A 22,434-nucleotide genomic window follows, 5' to 3' on the forward strand; every position below is an offset into this window, starting at 1 on the left:
AGTAGCTGTTACTCATAGATAACAGTACAAAATACTAGCTCTGCCAGTGCATAGTATGATAGATAAATAAAGAATTATTATTAAAAAAAGCAGTCAAGTGTGCAGGTGCAAATGCAGTTTGATATATGCAGCTCAGGCTAAAGTTTAAATGGACATGAGCTTATATAGTGCTTTTCTAGTCTTCCAACTCAGAGTGCTTTTACACCACATGTTACACCCACCCACTCACACCCTTTCACACACTGATGGTAGTGATCACTATGTAGTATCATCCATCAGAAGTAACTAATCCCATTCATACACCACCACTGAAGCAGCGGGAGCCATTTGGGGTCAAGTGTCTTGTGTGGACATCGGACATTTGGCCAGCTGGGGAACGAACCCTCGACCTTCTGGTTGAGAGGCAACGACTCTACCAATTGAGCCAATGTCTTCTGTCCTTACTTAAAGGGGAGTCGTTATAAAGTGCAATTGCAGTAGGTAAATATAATATAATATAATTGAAATATATAATTAATTAATTAATTATAATATATAATATAATATAATTGAAATATATAATTATTATAAATAGAATTGAATTTTAGTCACAAGTGGAACAGAACTGTACTTTTGACACTTTATTATGTAAAGTATATTTGAAGATTTAAAATAAAGGTAATACTTTATTTTTCCCACTTGTTAATAAGAAAATAATCTGAGAATTTGCCATCAATATGCATCTCTTTCTATTTTAGATATTTAGTCTATGCATGTACATCAACAAGTAAATGAGACATAGTGCCAAGGATTTGAATGATGGTCCCACAGTAGGCTGGTTAGAGGGGGTTTTAATATGCACCAGTCAGTGAGCCGTCAGCACTGGTTACCACATGGTCTGTGGTGATCAGCTGACTCTGGCGGAGGAGGAAGAGGAGTAAAGATGGAGGGGAACAGGGACGAAGCAGAAAGATGTATAGATATAGCGACGAGGGCGCTCGAAGCCGGCGATAGAGAGAAAGCGTTGAGATACCTGAACAAAGCAGAGAAGCTGTATCCCACTGTCAGAGCCAAAGGTAAACCCGTTCATGATTGTCACGTTAAGCTAACCAAGCCAAGCAACATTAGTGATGTTTAGTGGTAGCTAGATGAACGCTGACGTTTGTTAACGTCACTCCACACAATGTCCCCCACTTGGTAATGGTGTGTTGCATTTAATTGTTGGAAGATGGTAATTTAAATGGCCAAAAAGACAGGAAATTAAGGAACGCATAACCAATTTAGTCAGCCTTAGCCAAGTTGTCGGCCTAGCCTTGTGTTAGCTCGCAGGCTAACGTACACATCGCCTCGCTGTGACGTTCATGGACCTTTTAGTAAATCGGGATTATGCAGGATGAAATACAGTGATCAAGCATAAGCCTCTAGTTGTGGCAGCTTTGTACTAGAATACCATATACGAACACAAGTTAGTTAGCCACTCCAGACACGTCCATCTATAACCAGCCTTCAATTCATGCTAACCAGGTTTCACTTATTGCAACAGCTTGAAAAAGCCTTTTTTGTCATCTGCAGTTTTACTAAAGTATACACGATGACGTCAACAATAAATGCTAATTTTTTTTTCTGACTTGCAAAACAAGCAAGCAGCATTGAGATGGGTGTAGTTTGTTGTCGCTAGGACTTGATGGTATCCAGCCACCTGCCAATCCTTTAATTGAATGACCCAGAGAGAGACTGGAAGTGTGGGCTAATCCGGCACACACATCTGCCTTAAAGATAACAGAATGTAGGATTGACTTGAGTCAGTAAATGGTTCCTCAATATACGGTGTAGTGAGCGACTGTGGGATAAATGAACTGAATTGAATTGATGATCTATAGATCCTCCAGGGTCTGAGATCAAGTGTATTCATAACCTGCAACTATGGCAGCTAACAAAATGTTTATCCCTTTTTTTTTTTGGTCTGCCTCTTCTCAAATGTGTGCAATAGAATATAATTACTTTATTGATCCCAAACTGGGAAATTGTGGCATTACAGCAGCAGGTTATCCAACACACAATATGAGTAAAAAACACAATATTAGCAAATCTAAACACAATATAATATTAACTACAAAGTAAATAAGTACTAAAAGATATCAAAAATAAGAATGTGAATATATACAACCAGGATATGGCAGGCAAAATGTGCAAAAACAGAGTCGTAGATGGCAAGTCTTAAAGGCTCAAAGGTGGACAACACTCAGTGACATCTGATAGTAGAAATATGGACTAATGTGTTGACTGTCTATTCTTAACAAAAAAAAATGTTTAAATGATATATATATATATATATATATATATATATATAATTTTAAAAGTCCATTTGCACGCACTACATTAAAACAAATGTGTATCTCAGTAAATGGAGTTAAATTATGGAATTCTCTCGATAATCATTTAAAATGCTGCCCAAGTATCATTCAATTTAAAATAATGTATAAAGAAAAGGTTCTGGGAAATTATGAATGTATTGAGTTGATCTAACTGATTGTATTTGATTGTTTCTATATTTTTTTTAATCTATTTTTTTGTTTTGTGAAAGAAAGAGAAAACAACAGGTTAGCCATCTTATTTTGTTAAACAGTATCTTGTGTTATTAGGAAAGGGGGCAGGTATTACACGTTTTCTTCTTCCTGCTCCTGTTTGCTCATGAACAGTGTTTCAGCATTATGAGAAAATATTTTTTGTTGTGTATTATGGCGTTGAAACCATACACTGAATTGAGCAAATAAATGAAATATGAAATGAAATATATCTATTAAGAGAAAAGGTGGCAGGAGACCTGAATTCTCTGCTTGCCATAACCCAACATGAACCTTGTATTTGACTGGTGCCAGTTTAATTCCTTCAGCTCCTCAGCTGTTAAACTGTAACTTGTTAGTTGAAATGTAATAGTTAGATGTCCATCCTTTGTCTGCATAATGATGTGCTTGCACCATCAGGTTAAGCTGTTCAGGCTGCTAACAGGAAGCAAGTACCCAACCGTCCCTCCAAGGAAGGGCCTTAAATACAGGGGAGGGGTAACTGCTCATACCTTGCTAACAGACTGGTGTAATTACTAAAAAACGTATCTCACCCATACTGATGTAGGAAAGAAAGTGAAAGCTTTCCATGGTCTGATATTTCCATCTTGTATTTAACAAACAAATAAGCAGAGAAAAAACAACATAAAACAATAACTGAATATTAATAGCAGGTTTTTCAGTACCTGATGTGAGGAGATGGTCATGTTGCAGTGAGTTTACATTTAATCAGGTCTCTCATTGACTGACTATAATGTGTATTAGTACTCAAAACCCTGGTGATACTGTCAAGAGCGTCATACACAAAAATGGTCGGCAAAAGATGGCAGGCAAGGCAGAACCTTTTACAACATCCTCTTTTTGGTAAATTGCAACACAATTCTATATTTTCCTGCTGTCATTGAGTTATCTGGTGTCAGTGCGCAGGTTATTATCATCTGGCTCAGCTTCCAGTCTGCTGTGAATGTGTTTTCAGTTGTCAGTATAATAATATAAAATATATATTATATAGGGGAAAAAAGAGATAATGGAAGAAAGTTTATGTTTCAAACTATTTTATCACTATGCAAACAAGGCTGCTGTTGCTGTAAATATCTATGGCTCTGTGTGTGAAAGCTGTAAAATACAAGTACAAACTGTACAGAACTAAAGGGGCATTCATGTTAAGTTCCCTTAAGTGCTATAGAAAAGATGGATTGTGGCAGTCCAAGACACAATAATTGTGTGCTTATGTTATATGAGAACAGGCCATATAACAATGAATAATACATTCAAATAAAACATGGACAACATAACAGTTGAAAGCATTTCTACTACAGAAGCAGAGATGATAAGCTAGCTCTATGCTGTTGCTTTGCCATCTTATCTTTCCCTAATGCACCTTACACCTGATCACTATTGTTAAGTTATTAATGTAACTGTACATCAGAGAGCTGCTCTTTTATCTGTGCTTGGGTAGTGACACAGTTTCTTCATTTTAGAGTTTTTGTTGGTGTGAGGGAAGCTTTTACCTTACTGGGTTATAGGCTGAATAAGATTATTATAATACTTTTATACTTTCTGAAAGTAGCTGTCTGCGTTCTCCGATGTGCGGACACGGACTTGACAGGGCGTCCCTTTTATTATTTTAAATTTTTTGTGTGCGCCTGTCTTGTTAGCACACTCCATAATAGCATTAAGCCATTCATGTATTATGTACAAGAGGTAACCATGCTCAGGCCCGGTTAGTCCTGGGGCAGTGTGAGTGCAGGCCAGCGAGGGAATGGGGAGCGGGAGCAATCATGCTTAAGCACGTTACGGGACAACTTTGCCTAGTGTGAGTGTGTCTTAAAAGCTTGGGCAGTTGTAGGATACTAAAGGCACTAAATGCCATTTTTAACTGTAATCTTTTTCTTCTTCCATACTTCCTCAGCTTTGTTGGATGCATTACAGAAGAATGGCAGCTCAGCGGGTAATGGTGCATATCGTCGGCGGCCAACAGAAAGCTCAGAAAGCACAGATTCCCAGTCAGAAAGGAAAAATCAAGAGTCTGGAGGAAGTGACTTGGCTAAAGGTTTCACCAAAGAGCAGGTCGAGGGAGTGCAAAGGTGAGGATTTTAAGATTCTCCAGGTCCTCCTGGTCATGCTGTATTTGTTGTTGTTTGCTTGTTGGTACTGTGATATGTCCCTCTCCATTTTGGTGCGTTCCAAAAAATTGTAACATCAGTACTGTTTCTATCAGACCTGATTAGTCCGTTCATCTGTGGCTGCAGTGTTGTGCAAACAGCTATTGCCATGGGAACCTCTTCAGCTTAGTGTCATGCCCATTAGGGGAGAAAGAGAGAGACATTTAGCAGCATGATCTAGATACCGGATAACCACTGCATGGTCTTATTTTAGACCACAAGATATGGAGGAAGATGTAGGCAGTCGAAGATTTCATCCAAAAATGTCCGCTTCAAGATGCCTCACAGAAAGACTGATGCTAATAGCCGCTGGAGTTTATTTATAGGATGAAAACACTGCTCGTTATTATGTAATCCTACAAGTCTATTGCACTTAAATGTGAGCTCTCTATTCCCTTGTGCTCTTTAACTAAAACCTCAGGGAACCTCCTGTGGGTTTAAAATTGCATCATATCTTCTGAGCGAAAGTAAGGCTTTTAATGCTACATGTTTACCCTTTCCCCTCTTCACAGACTCTAAGAATGTTTCAAGAATACCACAGTCAATTGATCATATTTTTAAAGGAACGGTGCATAGGATTTTGTAGTTTTTAGCTCTGTGGTTTTAGGATGCAAACAACTATTAACGCTCTTACTCTCCCCTATCAAGCATGTACGATGGCTTCAAAAGACCCTTTCTTTAGCCAGGTGTTGGTATTTCTTTTTGTGCAACTGTAGAAACATGGAGATGTTAAAATGGTGCGCTACATAGAAGAGGACCCACACCCTCTGTTAATACAGACATACACACAATAGTACTTTTTAGGTGATTATTTTCTTACAAAACAAACATTTAATCAGTATAATACTAATACTAGTACTAATACTCTGTATTAGATTAGTATATCTGGGAAATAGAATAATATATACAATATAATGATATCAGTAGAAATCAAACTATATCAGAAATAAATAGTTTAGATGCTTGTTTTCCTTCTTTCCTACTTCACCTTTTTTCTTTATATAAAACAAGAGCTGTCATTCCTCTGGAAGACACCCACATGGTATACAGATATACTGTGTATTTTGTTGAATAATATCAAGTGTTTGAAATTGAGTACAGTGAATACACTCTTAAAATCGCTGTAAAGGAAAACCACACCATTTATGGTGGTGGAAAAATCTTTAAATGTGTGAAAAGACTGAGAACTGTGTTTGACTGAGTTATGGATTTTTAGACTGTTTAAAAGGTTTTTCACAAGATGAAGTTTCAGGTTTGCAGGACCACATGGGGGGGGGGCTCAATGACACACTTGGGTTCCTTAGCATAATCCTGCACAAGTTGTATCTTGCTGATACTGTAAGTAGAACGTATACATGGCAAACTCCATTTCAAAATGATCTGAGGCATCTGTGTGAGTACAGAAAATCCAGATTCTTAAACCACTGGGGTAATGTAGAAAGAACAGTGCTTGAATATTAACTCAGTTGTGTGACTTGAGCTATGATCATCAGCAAGTAACTTATCAAATGCATGTGTCTGCTGCTGTTCTGAGGGTGACGGGGAAAGAGACTGTTACATTAAACCAAGAGTAGCATCTTCTGCTGAAATAAAACTGATCCACTTGATTGTTTACAACTGCTTTCCTGTCTTTTCAGAATAAAACGGTGTAAAGACTACTATGAAGTTCTGGGGGTCAATAAAGAGGTCAATGAGGAGGAGTTAAAGAAAGCCTACAGGAAACTAGCACTCAAGTTCCATCCAGACAAAAACCACGCACCAGGAGCAACAGAGGCCTTTAAAAGTAACTCCATTATGATTTCTATCTGATCTGTTCCGAGCTTTTAGAAGAGTAGCTCCCCCGTGACTGATGCATGTTTAATAATATGTAATTTAGGAGTATTTATGCATTGACTTTTAGCATGTAGAAAATGAAAGGATTTATGCCTCTTTTACACATGATGTGTGATCCACTTTAGAGATCGGTAATGCTTACGCAGTGCTGAGTAACCCAGACAAAAGGCGACAGTACGACCTGACGGGAGGGGATGAGCCGAGCAGCCCGGGTCACTCGCACGGAGGAGGCTTCGACTTCCACAGGGGCTTTGAGGCCGACATCACTCCTGAAGACCTCTTCAACATGTTCTTTGGAGGAGGCTTTCCCTCCTGTAAGTACCTGTACATTTTTCATGTCAGTGACTTTTATTTAATATATTCCTGTTATTTAGGTTTTATCTATTTAGAATACATAGTCTTGTCTTTGACTTTGGATGGATTGTTTAAGTACAAGACTGAACATTGTTATTTAGATCTTTTGGTGAAGCTTGAGAGCCTCAGATAGAAGTTTTAAACAGTGAATTTTACAAGTCATCTGGAAAGAAAAAGTGATAATAAGCACTCCAGAAGTAAAGATGGGTGGTTGCGTTCTCTTTTTAGACGTATATGCTATCTTATGTAGAAACAACTGAACATAAAGTTTTTTAAATTCTGACCATTGTCTTTGTATCTGTACACCTCTGACATATCCTTTTTATCTACAGCAACTGCACACACCTTCACCAACGGCAGAACTAGCTTCAGCCATCAGGCGGATTACAGACAAGAGAGAACAGAAGAAAGAGGAGATGTATGTAGACACGTTCAGATTTTTTACATTTCTTTTGTATTTGTGTGTGTGTGTGTTTGCAAAAGTTAAATGAGCAGTTTGGTGTGCACCTTTTGAAAAGACATGCTGTGATTGTACAAAATCTTCTCATTGCACTGTGTTTCCCTTTAGGGTGGCTTCTCAATGTTTATCCAGCTGATGCCCATCGTGGTTCTGATAGTAGTGTCAATACTGAGCCAGATGATGGTGTCCCCTCCACCCTACAGTCTCTACTCCAGACCGTACGTACTAAGTTTTAAAGTTTGCATTCATATTGTTTTTGTATTAATAAAACGTCGGCACAAACAGCTTTTCATGGTGTCAACTAAACCCTAGAGAAATGCATTTGAGGGCTTTAGTATTCCATCCTTAATTAATTTTTTTCTGTCTTCCTTTTTTTTTTTTTTTTGCACAGTTCTTTTTTTTAATGGGATCTACTATTTAAGGAACAATCGACTCTAGGGTCAGAATTTTTCAAAAGGCTTGTACTCCCTCTGTGTTTCAGATCCACGGGTCAGACAGTGAAACGGCAGACAGAAAACTTGCGCGTTGACTACTACGTCACAAGAGATTTTAAGTCGGAGTTCAAGGGCTCTGCGATGCAGCAAATTGAGAAAAATGTGGAGGAGGACTATGTATCTAATGTTAGAAATAACTGTTGGAAGGAGAGACAGCAAAGTGAGTAACAAACGTATTAATACACCTTTTAAAGCTTTTGCTTTACACTTTTTCCCCCTGCACTCACATTGTGTTTCTGCTCTTCTCATCCAGAAACAGACCTGCTGTATGCTGCTAAGGTATACAGGGATGACCGAATGCGCAAGAAGGCAGAACTTATGACCATGGATAACTGCAGGGAGCTGGACAGACTAAACAACCTATTCAGAGGAGGATGAGTTAGACCCTTTTAGATCAAGTTATTGTACAGAATAGATGTGTATGTTCATGTTTTTTTTAAAGAAAGAGTCTTAACTCTAGGAGCAAAAACTTAAAGAAATAAGTTCAAAGTTAAAAAATGTCCATTCTCTCATATCCCCCTTCCAACTCTCTTTCCTCACTCCAGCCTGACCCCAGGAATCGCCTTGTTACTTCACAATGAAACAATCTACTCACACTGTAGAACGCCCCAGGCTTTCTCGTTTTTTTTACTCTCCTTTTCTTGTGTTTTCCTAGAAACAAGGACACTTGATTGTAAAGGCATGTACTTTTGAGTAATAAGAACCCCAGAGACATTCTTCACAATTAATTCACTGTCAGCTTTCAGCATCATCTGCTTGAGGTAAATATAAGATGGGACACTTTGTAGGTTTGTCTGGTGGGGTTGACCTCCAGCCAAATCCATTTCTTGAAGGACACAGGAACAAATGAAGAAGAAAAAAAAAAGCATCTTTTATCCTTCCACTCTGTTCCAAATGTGAGCAAAGATCAGTAGATCATCAATAAATACCTGTGATTTTGCTACAAGAGAATATTTTATGATTACTTCAACATTTGAAGTTGGTTGGGGCTTAACATGGAAGGACGTTTAAGCTGTTCATAAATGGTTGTACATTTTAATTTTTGAATGTTTTGAAATTTATGCAGTTATTTAAGAAACTATAGAGGAAAGAAATTTTTCTTCAGTGCTCGCCTAATCATTTAAATAAAGTCAAATTATTACAATAGACTGATTTTTTTTCTTTTTTTTCTGTCAGTTTGGGTCCTTTGCCAAAATTACAGGTACAAAAAACATCACATTTTGCCTTCATTCGTTTTTGCTGCCACACCTACACACATTTACATTGGAGATGAAACGAAAGTGACCAGGGCTCGTTCATAGTTCTTTTCTTGAGACTTTCAGGCTTGTGGATAATCTTGAATAGCTAGCACACGGCACTGTGCTAAGAGATGGAATGTAACCAAGTAGGTCATTGTTGTTTTTCCATAGATTATAATCAGTCCAAGCAATTTCAGTTTAGGTCCAGCCAGTGTGGCTGTCATTCAGTCAACCTCTACATTTATAGTGCTTTTATCCAACAGTGAAAAAACAAGCAGCCTATAGGTGTTAATGCAACATCAGGTAATTTATATCTTTCATATGGCTCCGCCAAGCACAACTAGATCCAGGATTTTACAAGAACTGGACTGTAGCCAGCCAGGCTCTCTTACTTAGTGTGTCCACATGTTTCAGCAGAATTGCTACTTTTATTACGCACATTTATCAACATGTTTCCTTTTTTATGCCACCAATGAAATAGGGGTTTGTTGGCAGTTGTTTTGGTGCATGTGTGATTCTAAGGTACAAGCTGGATCCATCTAAACATTGACTGTCTGCTGTAAAAAAAAAAAAAAAAAAAAAAAAAAACTAAAAACATGTTTATTATTACATTTCCTTTAATATTTTATAATACAAAAATGTTTTTTGTATTATTTGGAACTGCTGAGGTCAAAACTATAGAAGTGTATGTATTCCTAAAACGTATATCATCGCTATTCTTCAAGAGATGTATGATGAGAAACATAGTGGCTGAAGCATCATGTCCAGGCAAGGAGGGATTCCTGATGGAACTTCAATAAAGAAACAGGAACTGCAGTGTCATCAGACTGCATCGTTTCATAAAACCTACCTACGACCATGTATATATATATTAACCTTTAAAATGATATGCCTCTATGTCTGCCTATACCTAATTCTTTTAATTGAGATATGCAGGCATACATTGTCTGCCCAATAAGTGGCTCTATTTGCAACCACCCTTTGACTTCATGCATATTAACTTAATTTGTTTTTTTTTCTAATTTATTTACCAATTGTTGATATATTCTTATTTACATATCTTATTTTATTTTTTTTGTATACGTTTTTATTATTTTCCCTCATACTAAGTTTACTTGTGTCAGGTAAAGTCGGGAGACTAACAGTTATATTTGTTTGTTTGTATATGTTGTGATATTTCCTGAAAAGAAATATAAAGTTTTAAAAAATAAAGAGAGGGTGATTTGCAAAGAGGGTAAAGACTTTAGACTTAAAACTAATATCTGGCATTTAAAGATTGTGAAAATGATTAATTACTTTCCGAATGAAGACGTTTACGACATCGGAGCATGATTGGTTTCCCAGTGGTCACATGACAGCGTCAAAAACCCGGAAATGAAATCCACTGCCGCGTCAGGTAGGCTAGCACCTCATTATTATGTCAGGTATCGTGAGTGAAATCAAAACAACCCTGAAGTGAAACTTGAGATGCCGTCAGGTGAACACATAAAGGAATAGAATCCGTGCCAGGAAACGCTGGTGTTTGGGCTTTGACGTGAACTGGACTATGCATTATCACAGCTTTGTTTGTGTCGTTCTGTTGGGTTTGTACTCTTGTGGATGTCTTCGAAGTGTGTCTGCCTGCAAAAATGAGCCAGAGACTCCAGACTGGAGGCTGACTCTGAAAACGATCCGTAACGGGATTCACAAGATCGACACGTACCTGAACGCAGCACTGGACTTGTTTGGTGGAGATGACGGACTGTGTCATTACAGGTGCGGTGATGGTGAGCTAGTGTTTGATCTTCTTTCAAAAACATTTGTCTATTAACATGTGTCTTTGTTGTGCTTCACTTAGCCATAGAGCCGTGTGTCATTCTGGTTTAACATCAATATTATTATTCATAACTGAGCTTTACACTGTTATGTCAAGAATAAAAGCAGCAGAGTTGATGCAACACTTTACAAACCAGAACATATACATCATGTTCCCTTTAGTGGCAAGGTAAGCCATTACGTGGATACTGATGTGTTTATCTCTTACAGAAAGATAGCTGGCTGTGACTGAACAAGAAACCTTTTCACCTTTGCTCCTCTCTCTCTCTCACAGGCTACACGCCGGTACCTCGTCCTGGATACAAACAGCCACCGCCCAACGGATGTGGATCCCCGCTGTTTGGATTTCAGGTTAGTTTGACACAGGTTGGATGTTTCCTCCATCTCTGGAACAAGCAGGGGAAGAAGTCATTTAAGGATACCTTTTTTTTCCGATAGAAAAAGGACATCTGTCATTAAAAGTAACACATGAACACCAAGATTCCTTCAAGTGTTTGTGTCGTCGTGTCGCCGTGTCGGCTTGCCCCCCCCCCCCCCACGCTGTAAACCTAGGGGAAACACTGCACACATGTTCTTGAGCATTTACAATAGAATAGAAGTTTATTTATGAAGCACATTTCATTACAGGTAAGCTCAATGTGCTTTACATTGAAGATTAAAATAAAAACATAGGAATAGAAGAGACAAAAAAGCTGTCTCAACAATCATGAATATGATACAAAAAATCAGATTAGGGACAAAACAGTAATAAAAACAAAACAAAAAAAAAAACACTTACACATATACACACAGAGTAATTATTTGTATGCTTGAGGGAATAGATAGGTTTTGAGTTTGGCTTTGAAGGTAGAGACAGTTGTGATGGATCTCAGGTCAGCAGGGAGTTTGTTCCAGAGAGAAGGGCCACAGTAACTAAAGGCCCCTCTCCGAACTTTGATTTGATTCTTGGAATGACTAACCAATGGAGTGTTTTTAGGACCGGGGTGATATGATCAAATTTTCTTGTGTGTGTCAGGACTCTGGCTGCTGAATTTTGAATAAGTTGGAGTCGTCTGATAGATTGTTTGGGTAACCCGGCATACAGGGCATTACAGTGATCTAACCTGGTGGAGATGAATGCATGGACTCATTTTTCTGCATCTGTTTGGGATATGAAGAATCAGAGTTTTTATATGTTCTTTAAATGGTAAAATGCTGTTCTGGTAATGTTGGAGATATGATTTTCAAAGCTAAAGGGGTCTAAAATAATTCCATGATTTCTGGCCTGCTCACTGTATTTAATGGAATTTGATGTGAGGTGTATATGGATGTGTTGTCTCTGAGTTTTTGGACCAAAAATGAGTAATTCAGTCTTGTCTGTGTTGAGTTTTAAAAAGTTTCTGAACATCCAGGAGTTGATATCTTTTATACAGTCTGTAAGTTTATCAATAGGGCAATGACCCAAGGACTGATCCTTGTGGAACCCCAGAGAGGACCTTTCTTTCTTTAGATTTAAAATTTCCTAGAGAGATGTGAAATTTCCTGTCTTTTAAAAAGGTCGAGAACAGGGCCTGATAGGCCAACTAAATAGTGAAGTCTTTGAATCAATATATCATGATCAACAGTATCAAATGCAGCTGACAGATGAAGTAACACTAAAATTGTAGCTTTTTGACAGTCACTATTTATCCTGATGTCATTAAAAACTTTAACAAGGGCAGTTTCGGTACTTTGATTTGCCCTAAAGCGAGATTGTTATGTATCGTATATGTTGTGTGAGTTGAAAGGTATTTGTCCAGTTGAATGTAAACAACTTTTTCCAGTATTTTGCTAATGAAAGGAAGATTTGAGATTGGTCTGTAGTTATTGATTACTGATGAGTCAAATTCCTCACATTTGGCCTGAGAGAGGGGCTCAGAAGGGATAGATTTTCAAGGGTTAATCAATTTGTCAACTGAGGAGAATAAATATGACGGATCATTTTGATTACTGTTCATCAAATGAGAGATGCTTCCTTTATGTCCTTTTTTTTTGTACTGATAAAGCATGTGCCCAAGCTCTCTACAAAATGTTCTGTCCATATCTCAGCAAGTCATGTCTAATCTTGCAACTGGAAATGTCACTACTCACATACTAAATAAAACATTTTTTGAGGTAGTTCAGTAACACTAACACATTTAATTAATTGTACATTCAAGTTCTTTGGAATTTCTTTTTTCAAAAATAGGATATAGAAGAAAAAAATGAATCCTTAACAAAAATGCTTAATTTTAACTTGTGGAAAAATGTGGAACAGGTAAATATATCTTATCCTTTCTAACTCTTATACATTGTTATTGGTCTGGTGTCATTCTTAATTCCTTGGAATAAAACAACAAATCAGTGTGAAATACAGCTGAAATGGCTTTTTGTGCATTACAGAATGTTCCCTTTAGAATATTTTTGCAGTGGACCATTATCATATGTGTGTGGACAGATTTTGAGAACTAGTATACATGCTAAAACACTTAAACATACATGTGGTTCGTCCAATGTAACTGTGATGTCCATGTCAAATAAAGTCAGTCTATATCTCCTGCTTTCATGCTGTCTACAGGCAGCTTTATTCATCATTTAGTTTAATTTAGATTCATTTTAATTCAACAATAGTTCTAAAGAGTGACTATGTGTTTTTCCCAGTTTGATATAGGTATACCATCCATGACCAAATGTTGTAACCAACACGACCGCTGCTATGATACCTGTGGCCAAGAGAAGCACGACTGCGATGAACAGTTCCAGGACTGTCTCGAGACCATCTGCAGGAATGTTCAAAGGACTCTTGGATTGGCCAAGAGTGTCCAAGGTAATTGGCCAAAACCTTGTGTTTAAATAAAAGCCAGTAGGAGATGTGGTAACACCCTGCAGGAGATGATTGTAGATTGCCCTGCTCAGTGTCACACATCTGATTAAACACACAAAAAACTTTAGAGAAACCCCAGTGTAATTAATAATAATGGCTGAATTCCAACAATCTGCTTCTGTTTCAGCTCCAAAAACTGTTGGATAGCAGCCATGTTTCAGTTTTATGAAATATTTTAGTTTTGATTTTTAACACTTATAAAAAAGAAATCTCTGCCGTAGCTCAGATATCACAAGAAAGTTAAATGGGGCGTCAGTTCAGCTCAGTTGTTAAGGCTTGCACCCCATGTGCTGAAGCTCTAGTCCTGGTTGTAGCTGCCATGGGTTTGAATCTGACCATGGCCTCTTCCTGCATGTCATCCCCAGCTCTCTCCTCCCAACATGTTCTGCCATTTTTGGGGTTTTCTTTCCAACGAAAGGCAAAAATGGCCCAACAATAACTTGAAAGTCACACACTGTACTTGTGCAAGAAAGTCCATGTAAAACACAGTGTCCAGAAGGGGGTGACATAGAGCTAATTTTTAAAAACAGAAATCCTTCATGTGGATCAGGATGACTGACATACAGTGTGATCCTTCTTAAAGAGATCGATAAAAAAAAACAGTATTTCTGATCACAACCACAACATCAAACTCATTGTCCCTGTCATATTTGAAATTAAATGCTGTGATTGTGAATAGTAACTTTATAAAGTGTTATTCTTAAAACAAACACAACAAATAGATGGGATTTTTTTATGCAGAAGAAAAACAGTATTTGTACACTATTGTAATGTCTTTATTTTACTCACAGTTCTTAACTGGCATGTTCCAGTTTTAAACCATTTTGCACTGCTCAGTTTTTACTTGTTCTTTCTTTCCTTCCTTGCAGCCTGTGAGTCTGCAGTGACTCTGCTGTTTGACGCTGTTATGCACATGGGATGTAAGCCGTATCTGGACAGCCAGAGAGATTCTTGCGTGTGTCAGTATGAAATGAACAGGGAACTGTGATACTGACACAGGACGCACAAGACTGATCGAGATGCGAAACACGGAGAGAAGGATGCCAGCATTAAACTCTTCTTTCAGACTCGTAGATTTTTCTCAGGGATCGAGTGTCATTTGCCTGCACTGACTTGCATCTATTGCCTCCCATGAGTCATAAAAATCTTAACATTTGCTGTGTCAAAATACCTAGCTGAGAGTGGTACATTAGTAATGCAGTTTATAATTTATTTGTGTCAGGTTGCACTATTGTCTTCCTCCTCTGGCTGCCATACACTACAATTTACTTTTGTCTTACTAATTCCTAGAAATCACTGAATAAGCGTTTCAGACGTGTAATGTTCCTCTGCTTGTCAGTAAGAGAGACTGTGAAACATGTCCAGATGTTTTATTCCAGTTACATGCTTTACTACCAACAGCAGGATTGTTATCTCTTATTTATTTAGTACACTGCCGGTTTAATGAAGATTTAAAAAAATGGTTTTCCAATGGCAGGCTAAACAACTCACAAGACAAAAGGAAGATGAGGGTAAAACAACTGTCTTACTGCAGAACATTTCTTTATGTTCCATGTTATTATAATAAGTTGTAAGAAAATAAACCTTACTGCACAGCACACCCTCCTATTAGCCTATAGGAACATTTTTTAAGTGAGTCAACAATGTCTATGTCTACAGCATATAATGCGTTTGTGTGTTTACCTTTATGAAATCTATATAAATGTCCAATTTGAGGGGAAAGCACATGCTAATCAAAATGTATAGATAATTAAAATAGAATAATTATATTTTGGAGAAAATGTGTCATAAACTGCAATAAAAAATAAAAGAAATGCTGTTATTGATTATTACATGTAGCCATGTTGTCATTGTACACATGTAGAATTATTTTACATAACTTTCAAGAGCGGTGTCTGGAAACTGAGGTCTCCCATATATTGATATTGTAGGAAGAGGACAATCAAAAAGGTCTGAGTAAGAAGGTAAGCTTTCCCCATAACGGCTTATCCAAACCCTAATCTAACATGCCCGTTAATGATGTATTTTATTCTTGTCATTGAATGTTTTTATGAGTCATTTTTGCCCCCTGGGGAGGGGCTAGACCGCAAGTGATTCTCACATCCTATTAATTGGTGAAAATGAGATTCACCACTTTGCTTAGAACACTTTTCCGGCTGACTGGTTGATCAGACAAGTGTTAAATGGTCTGCATAATTTTTCTCACTCTTGCTAGTTTTAGCGTAATATGGTAGGTAAAACCATAGACTTACCATTTTTAGTGTTTGATGAAGAGCCATCTTGCTGAGTACCCATAGCTTATTAACCAATGACCATGAACATTTGCTAAAAGAAAACCCCATTGAGGATTGAGTATACACTTGTTTCTGAGCTCTTGTTCGACTGAATCAATTCAAAGAGAAAAGTGACGTTTTAACCTTTACGAAGGTGGGATTTATTGAATAACTGAGTTAAGTGTAACCAGCAAACTGATGTTTTAACAGAAATGTGTCACATAAGCAAACTGGACCTACCAATTATCCCATAGCCTGAACTGCTGCCTTTTCATAAAACCTAAACATCTTTAGGTTGGGTGTCACTTTAGTCCTTTGTTCTGTCAGCAGCCTTTACGATCTTTCTCCACCTGTCAACCAGCCATTGAAGTCCATTGGGACTCTAAGCTGATGTAACAATGGCTGCTTGACCCCAAACCAGCTGCAGTGGGTCACGTACCTGAAGCTGGGCTGCTTAACAAAGATGCCAAAAACCTAAAAACAGTCAATTCTCCTAATTTTGTTTAAATCTTTTTTTTTGGAGTATTAAGCACATGCACAATCATAAATAACATTTAGATGACTGTGTATTCTGTAGTTATAATCCTTGTCTTTTAACTTTTTTTTTTCCTGAAAAGTATTCAACATTAATTATGTCATAATATAGTAACTTCTGGTGAATTTAACAAACAGCTGATTCATCTCAAAAGTAATATTTACAGTCTATGGTCTCAGCAGCTGCAGAGGCGGACTATTCAGACTTTAGAAGTTCTAATTAAATCAGCTACACAAACTTGTTAAATTACAATCTCACAGCTGTGTGTGTCTTTTCCCTGTAATTAGTAAACACTATAGGCTATATAATCCTTTACATAAAATGTTTAAGAAATCATTTGTGAATAATGAGCATTAGATAGGCCTACAAGATAGAAGAAAAGAACTGCCCATTTCTTCCTTTTACTCCTGAGCATCTTTCATTGGGATCCCACTGACCCCTCATACAAAGATAAAATATAGTTCTCCCTTTATCATATAGTCATCATCTTGATATTTTAATTGGAAAAAAAAAGTCTGGATTTAACTTTCCTAATCGTCGACTGTATCAATCTCACTTTTACTAACTATATGCAATTAAACCTCTGTAGGCTACTTCATCGTTTTATGGGTGGCTCTTCCAATGCGACACATACGGAAGTCCTGGTTGAGGATCTGACTGACAACCATGAGAGCCAATCTTTTCCGCCGGTTGCCACACTCAGCCATTGAGGGGGAGGGGCTTAATCATCTTTTATGTGTGTTGTTGGCTTGACGAAGCAAAGTCATTTGTTCCAGTGGTATCAGTCGGAGAGAAGACAGTCTGTGAACTCATCTAACATGGCAGAAGACAGAGTCAGAGGTAAAACACAACATATATCTTTTCAGCTAAGAGTAGGCACGAGTTAAGAATTCCTGCGTAGCCTGTGGTGTTTTAAAAGTGGGTAAATCTACATTCAGTATCTGTTGACTTCCGATCTAACTCAAGCTAAGTGTACTCATTCAGCTGTGTACTATCACAAACTATTACATAAGTTTACGTAGATGCTTTCACGCCTCTTCTGTTTTTAAATTCTTGTTTGTCTTCATTCAGTTTTGAAGTTTCTCAGTCAAACAAAGCAGGTTTTTAAATGTCATTTTACCTTTTATTTTCAATGTCAAGACTTAATTGCTCTTGTTCTCACCTTTCTAGAACGTGTTGCTAAGGACAGCAGAACAGCAACCGACAGACCCGGTAAGTGCTTTTACCTTAGGAAACACATTCTTATTAAAGCTTTGTGTAGTAGTACACAAGGTGCTGTGAAAGGAAAGGTGTGCATTTATCGAATCAAAAGTGAAACAAACAAGTTAAACATTTAAAGGTAGGCTAGGGGAGCCAAAGTCCCTCTAAAGGCCAACATTAAATATCAACCAGATCTGCCTGTATTATAACTTTGTTCAGAACCACCCTGCCATTAATGATACGGTGAAAAGCCAAGACACCACTTATTGTAAAATGATGTCATGGTCCTGTTCAGTCTAAGTCTGAAAGAGTTCAATCTTCAAGTATATTTCATTATAGTTGGACTGTTGAATATAAGAAATAGCTCAGTTTACAGGGTCCAAATGACCATCGCAATGAACTAAACTTTTGCCTTGATTACATTTGGATGAAGACCAGACTGCCGAATAAGCCCAATAAACTTAGAGTATAAAAGTACAGCACCCAACAATCAAACATAATTATTTACTTATCAAACAGCCCTGAGTTGCCGCTTCAGCACTAGATATCTAACCTAAATATCAGTAGGGTGTGGTATGGAGGTGTTACCTCTGTTCTTTTAGCAGCCTTTGCAATCTTTCTCCACCTGTCAACCTGCCATTGAAGCCCCTGAGGACTCTAAGCTGATGTAACAATAGCTGCTTGACCCCAAACCAGCTGCAGCGGAGCAATTCATGCACCTTCATTCATGGACAAAGAAACCTGAAAAACCAAATTCTCCCATGTTTGTGGCAACTTGAATCCTTTCAAAGCTGTAAATCCAGACCTGCGTGATTGTCAAGTAGTGGGATAATTCATGCGTGTGTTGTTTTCCACAGCGTGCACTGAAAACCTGACAGAGACGGATGCTTTCATCAATAGGTAAACTGTTTCTTATTTGTGTGTCAGCTGGAAATTCAAATTTCCCTCTGGCCCAGTACTCATGTTTCTCTGTGCTCTTCTTAATAAAAACAATGCAAAACAGCTCCTTAGGTTTGGATCCCACGGAGGAGTACAAGATGAACAACAAAAGAAGAGGTCTTGCACTCATCTTTAACCAGGAGCGCTTCTTTTGGCGCCTGGGCTTAAGTGACAGGCATGGAACAAACGCTGACCGCTACATCTTAGAGAAAAGGTACAACTTCTGAGCGAGAGGGAACAGTATACTTTATGAGTGTGCTCAAGAACTTGTCTGTACTTGTTTACATACGACTTTGTAAAATACCTCTGGTAATACATGCCCTGTGCACTTAAGCAAATGTTGACTTCTCTCTTTAGGCTGCAGGATCTAAACTTTGAAGTGAAAACTTATGAAAACTACAAACAGGAAGAAGTGTTGGAAAGAATCAATGAAGGTAAGCGCATTCATTACCAGCGTCACATCATTATTACTGAATTCTGCAAGTGTCCTTTTTGCCATCTATATTTTAAACACACACAGAATGTGGCTGTATTGCTCCTGTTTTTTTTTACTTGCACATTCAACAAATAGCTGATGTCTCAACAGCTGCAGAGGCCGACCACTCAGACGTCGACTGTTTTTTACTTGTTTTCCTGAGCCATGGTGAAAACGATCATGTGTACACCTACGATGGCAAGATCAGCATTCAGGACATCACATCCCTTTTCAAAGGAGACAGGTGCAGGAGCCTCGTAGGAAAGCCAAAGATCTTTATCTTACAGGTACGAGCAACATAAAGCTAAAACCTGTTGACATTCAACTGCCTCTTACAGTTGAACCTGTTTTAAGGCAGCATATGGGACTCTGTCTTTCTTCACTAGGCATGCCGCGGGGACAAGCATGATGATCCAGTGACTGCCTGTGACGCAGTGGACAGCGAGTTAAAGACAAACGAGGTGGTAGTGGACGCCAGCGCTGTGCACACCCTCCCTGCTGGGGCTGATTTCATCATGTGCTACTCTGTGGCTGAAGGTGAGCATGGCAGGATTGATTGACCTTGCAACTTCAATTTATTCATTCATTTCGGCTCTCTGGGCTTCTGCCTGTTAGAAAATCAATTAAGATCCATGCAGGCAAGCTCAGTTACAGCTAGCAGGTTAACTTTACCTGGCTTGCTCACTAATACTATTGCTAGAAAAATACTCCCTAGGTAGGTGTGTTCGTTGTCTAACTTGCCGAGTTACTACACCAACCTACAGCATCTATTATATTTATGGGTAGAAAAAAATGCTTGGCGATGTAAGATGGTGCTACTAATTTGGCCCAGGAGTGTTGTGGGTGTGAGAAACAGACCGCCAAAAAGATTTACAAATACAGATAAAAAAAAAAACCAAGATCAAATGATTTGAAACATGCAAGTCTCTCTAAACGTTTGCTGTTTGTAGGAAACAACTTCCCAATTCAGTTTTGCTGTGTTTTTCTTTTTAGGTTACTATTCCCACAGGGAGACCATCAACGGCTCCTGGTATGTCCAGGATCTGTGTGAGCTGCTTCAGAAGTACGGGGAGTCTCTTGAATTCACAGAGTTGCTCACGCTGGTCAACAGGAAAGTATCAATGAGGAGCGTTGGGAGTAGTAGTGACAAAACTTCCATCGGGAAGAAACAAGTGCCTTGCTTTGCGTCAATGCTGACCAAGAAACTCTACTTTCGGCCAAAAAAGGAGTAGTTAAACCTTTGAAAGGAAAAATAATATCCTAAAACGAGCTGTTTTATGATCATTATTGGTAAATTTTAAGAAATGATGATTTTTCTATCTAGTCCTTTCATGTGTTTTTGCTTATGAACAATACTATTCACATATGCATTGAACAATCAGGTAACTGGTAGCCGTAGTAATTACAGAGGTTATAAAATAACAGGAACAACTTAATACCCATGCACCCAAGAAATATGAATAATCCCACTCTTACACTATTAATTTAATCCTGAAACTTCAAGTCTTGTGAAATCATGGTTTCAGTTCTTAAGTAAAGCTTCTTATGGAGATAACCAGATTCCCTGGCTGTGATCAAAAACTGGACCATGGCATGACCTGGCTGATGCATCTGCTTTTTGCATTGTCAGCACAGAGAATGAACACAGGGAACGTTTCTGTGGCTGATATAAGGTGGAGGGTAGAGGTAGAGGAAAAACTAGAAAAACTAGTAAAACATCATACATGATCAGATTTACTGGTTTGACACGCTTATGTAGTTTCTTGTGATAATGCAAATATCAAGTAGCCCTAATATAATCCAGTACATTAACAGCTGTGTAGTACAGGCGGGCTAAGAACAAAACTAAAACACCTACCTTACCAAACAAAACCCTAACTCTTTAAGGGAGAGGGTTAGAAAACAGTTGCCCGTATGTACTATCATTCTTTTATTCCTCTAATAACCAATTGGCACCAGAAGTCAAAGTGTGTCTGGATGACTTTGTATTCAAACTGGAAAAGGCTTAAATGTGAATTCTGCTAATTTGTGTTGACTCAAATCAAGACTAATTATTGAGCCCATCATTTATATATTTTTTTGTATCAGATTGCATTATGATTTAAGAAGTTCCTCTTATTTTATTACTGTTTTCAGATCCTGTAGAGCCATACACATTTAGCGTTCTTAAAAACTCTACACTGCGCGATAATTAGGGATCACACTCTGAAATTCTCTCATCTGTTTTTTTTTCACATTTTTGCTTGCTTCCACTTTAAACTACTTTGATGCCAAACCTGCCCGATACTGTTGCTGACTTGTTTCTTAAGAAGCCAAGTAAACTGTAGAAATGGACATCTCCAGCTTTCCACATGATGTTCATTATCTCTGAGGTTTGTGGAATTATCAAGTACTGTAAATCTAGTTTTTTGGAATGTAATGTAATTTGCAGGAACATCTGAAATCCAGACATTTACATTCCTACTAAATGTTTCTTGTGAGGCAGAAGGCAACTACATAGAAGGGTCCAATATCTCTTTAAGTGTTCATGATCAAGTCATCATTAAAGATTATCCAGGCACTAAAGACATGCTGTTTGTCTTAAAGCTAACTCCACCAAAAGGGAATTCATGTTTGTGCTGTTCTTTGTGTCTCAGCCACAACACATGAATATGATAAATGCATATTTGCACCAAAAATGGCAACAAAAACCCGAGTGTGGAAAGTACCTCAGGGAGGAGGCGGGGTGTTTGTGAGCTGTACTCTGGACCTAAAACACTTCTAGCTTCGTCACGTGATCTATGACTCAGGAAAAACCAAGATACCAGCATACATTGATGATCCTGTATTTGTGTGGTCTATGCTGTTGTGACTTTTCAAAATAAAAAGTGTCCTTTTATATACTGTAATCATGTGATGTCTTTATTTCACCTGCAAAGGTGCACTATGTAGATTTGGTAGTGAAATTTGAAAGTTGGAGAAGTGAAACAATTCTATGCTCTATCTTCTGAACTAAATACACAAACTTTATTCAAAGGAAAAAACGGGTCCCTGGAGCACTGTTTGGAGCTAAAAAGCTACCAGGAGAGTGACGGTTTCACTGTAGTGGACCCACCACCATAACTTCTAGTGTAGCATTTTATCTTCAAACAGTGTTCCAGAGACCAAATGTTCCTCTGAGGACAGTTTATGTATAGAGTTAAGAACATAGACCACAGAATTTGTAACATTTCTCCAACTTTCACATTTC

The 22,434-nt window shown here is 38.0% G+C and overlaps 3 protein-coding genes across 3 annotated transcripts; all 3 read left to right on the forward strand.

The window, feature by feature from the left end:
* The first annotated feature begins 863 nt into the window (after positions 1–863).
* dnajb14 (DnaJ heat shock protein family (Hsp40) member B14) lies at positions 864–8,995 on the forward strand. The gene is made up of 8 exons (XM_061058092.1): positions 864–1,055; positions 4,456–4,630; positions 6,346–6,491; positions 6,667–6,855; positions 7,228–7,313; positions 7,464–7,573; positions 7,837–8,009; positions 8,103–8,995. The coding sequence occupies exons 1-8, from the start codon at positions 923–925 to the stop codon at positions 8,225–8,227; spliced, it is 1,137 nt and encodes a 378-aa protein (XP_060914075.1). The 5' UTR covers positions 864–922; the 3' UTR covers positions 8,228–8,995.
* A 1,536-nt stretch (positions 8,996–10,531) lies between these two features.
* pla2g12a (phospholipase A2, group XIIA) lies at positions 10,532–15,612 on the forward strand. Its single transcript, XM_061058138.1, has 4 exons — positions 10,532–10,853; positions 11,177–11,253; positions 13,561–13,726; positions 14,653–15,612. The coding sequence occupies exons 1-4, from the start codon at positions 10,634–10,636 to the stop codon at positions 14,769–14,771; spliced, it is 582 nt and encodes a 193-aa protein (XP_060914121.1). The 5' UTR covers positions 10,532–10,633; the 3' UTR covers positions 14,772–15,612.
* A 1,666-nt stretch (positions 15,613–17,278) lies between these two features.
* LOC132990076 (caspase-6-like) lies at positions 17,279–22,093 on the forward strand. The gene is made up of 8 exons (XM_061058125.1): positions 17,279–17,431; positions 17,762–17,803; positions 18,649–18,691; positions 18,795–18,944; positions 19,088–19,164; positions 19,317–19,492; positions 19,592–19,742; positions 20,199–22,093. The coding sequence occupies exons 1-8, from the start codon at positions 17,326–17,328 to the stop codon at positions 20,435–20,437; spliced, it is 984 nt and encodes a 327-aa protein (XP_060914108.1). The 5' UTR covers positions 17,279–17,325; the 3' UTR covers positions 20,438–22,093.
* Positions 22,094–22,434: the final 341 nt, after the last annotated feature.

The sequence above is a fragment of the Labrus mixtus genome, chromosome 2 (assembly GCF_963584025.1).
Source record: "Labrus mixtus chromosome 2, fLabMix1.1, whole genome shotgun sequence".
Lineage (NCBI taxonomy): Eukaryota > Metazoa > Chordata > Actinopteri > Labriformes > Labridae > Labrus > Labrus mixtus.

What these genes read in the sequence shown, in the direction of transcription:
- dnajb14 (XM_061058092.1), top strand. Translation starts at nt 923, where the DNA reads ATGGAGGGGAACAGGGACGAAGCAGAAAGATGTATAGATATAGCGACG. An exon ending in TGGAGGAGGCTTTCCCTCCT is followed by an intron (nt 6,856 to 7,227) that starts GTAAGTACCTGT and finishes TTTTATCTACAG; the next exon opens with CAACTGCACACACCTTCACC. An exon ending in TACAGTCTCTACTCCAGACC is followed by an intron (nt 7,574 to 7,836) that starts GTACGTACTAAG and finishes TCTGTGTTTCAG; the next exon opens with ATCCACGGGTCAGACAGTGA.
- LOC132990076 (XM_061058125.1), top strand. Translation starts at nt 17,326, where the DNA reads ATGTGTGTTGTTGGCTTGACGAAGCAAAGTCATTTGTTCCAGTGGTAT. An exon ending in ACGGATGCTTTCATCAATAG is followed by an intron (nt 18,692 to 18,794) that starts GTAAACTGTTTC and finishes AATGCAAAACAG; the next exon opens with CTCCTTAGGTTTGGATCCCA. An exon ending in GTGCTACTCTGTGGCTGAAG is followed by an intron (nt 19,743 to 20,198) that starts GTGAGCATGGCA and finishes TTTTCTTTTTAG; the next exon opens with GTTACTATTCCCACAGGGAG.
- pla2g12a (XM_061058138.1), top strand. Translation starts at nt 10,634, where the DNA reads ATGCATTATCACAGCTTTGTTTGTGTCGTTCTGTTGGGTTTGTACTCT. An exon ending in TCATTACAGGTGCGGTGATG is followed by an intron (nt 10,854 to 11,176) that starts GTGAGCTAGTGT and finishes TCTCTCTCACAG; the next exon opens with GCTACACGCCGGTACCTCGT. An exon ending in ATTGGCCAAGAGTGTCCAAG is followed by an intron (nt 13,727 to 14,652) that starts GTAATTGGCCAA and finishes CCTTCCTTGCAG; the next exon opens with CCTGTGAGTCTGCAGTGACT.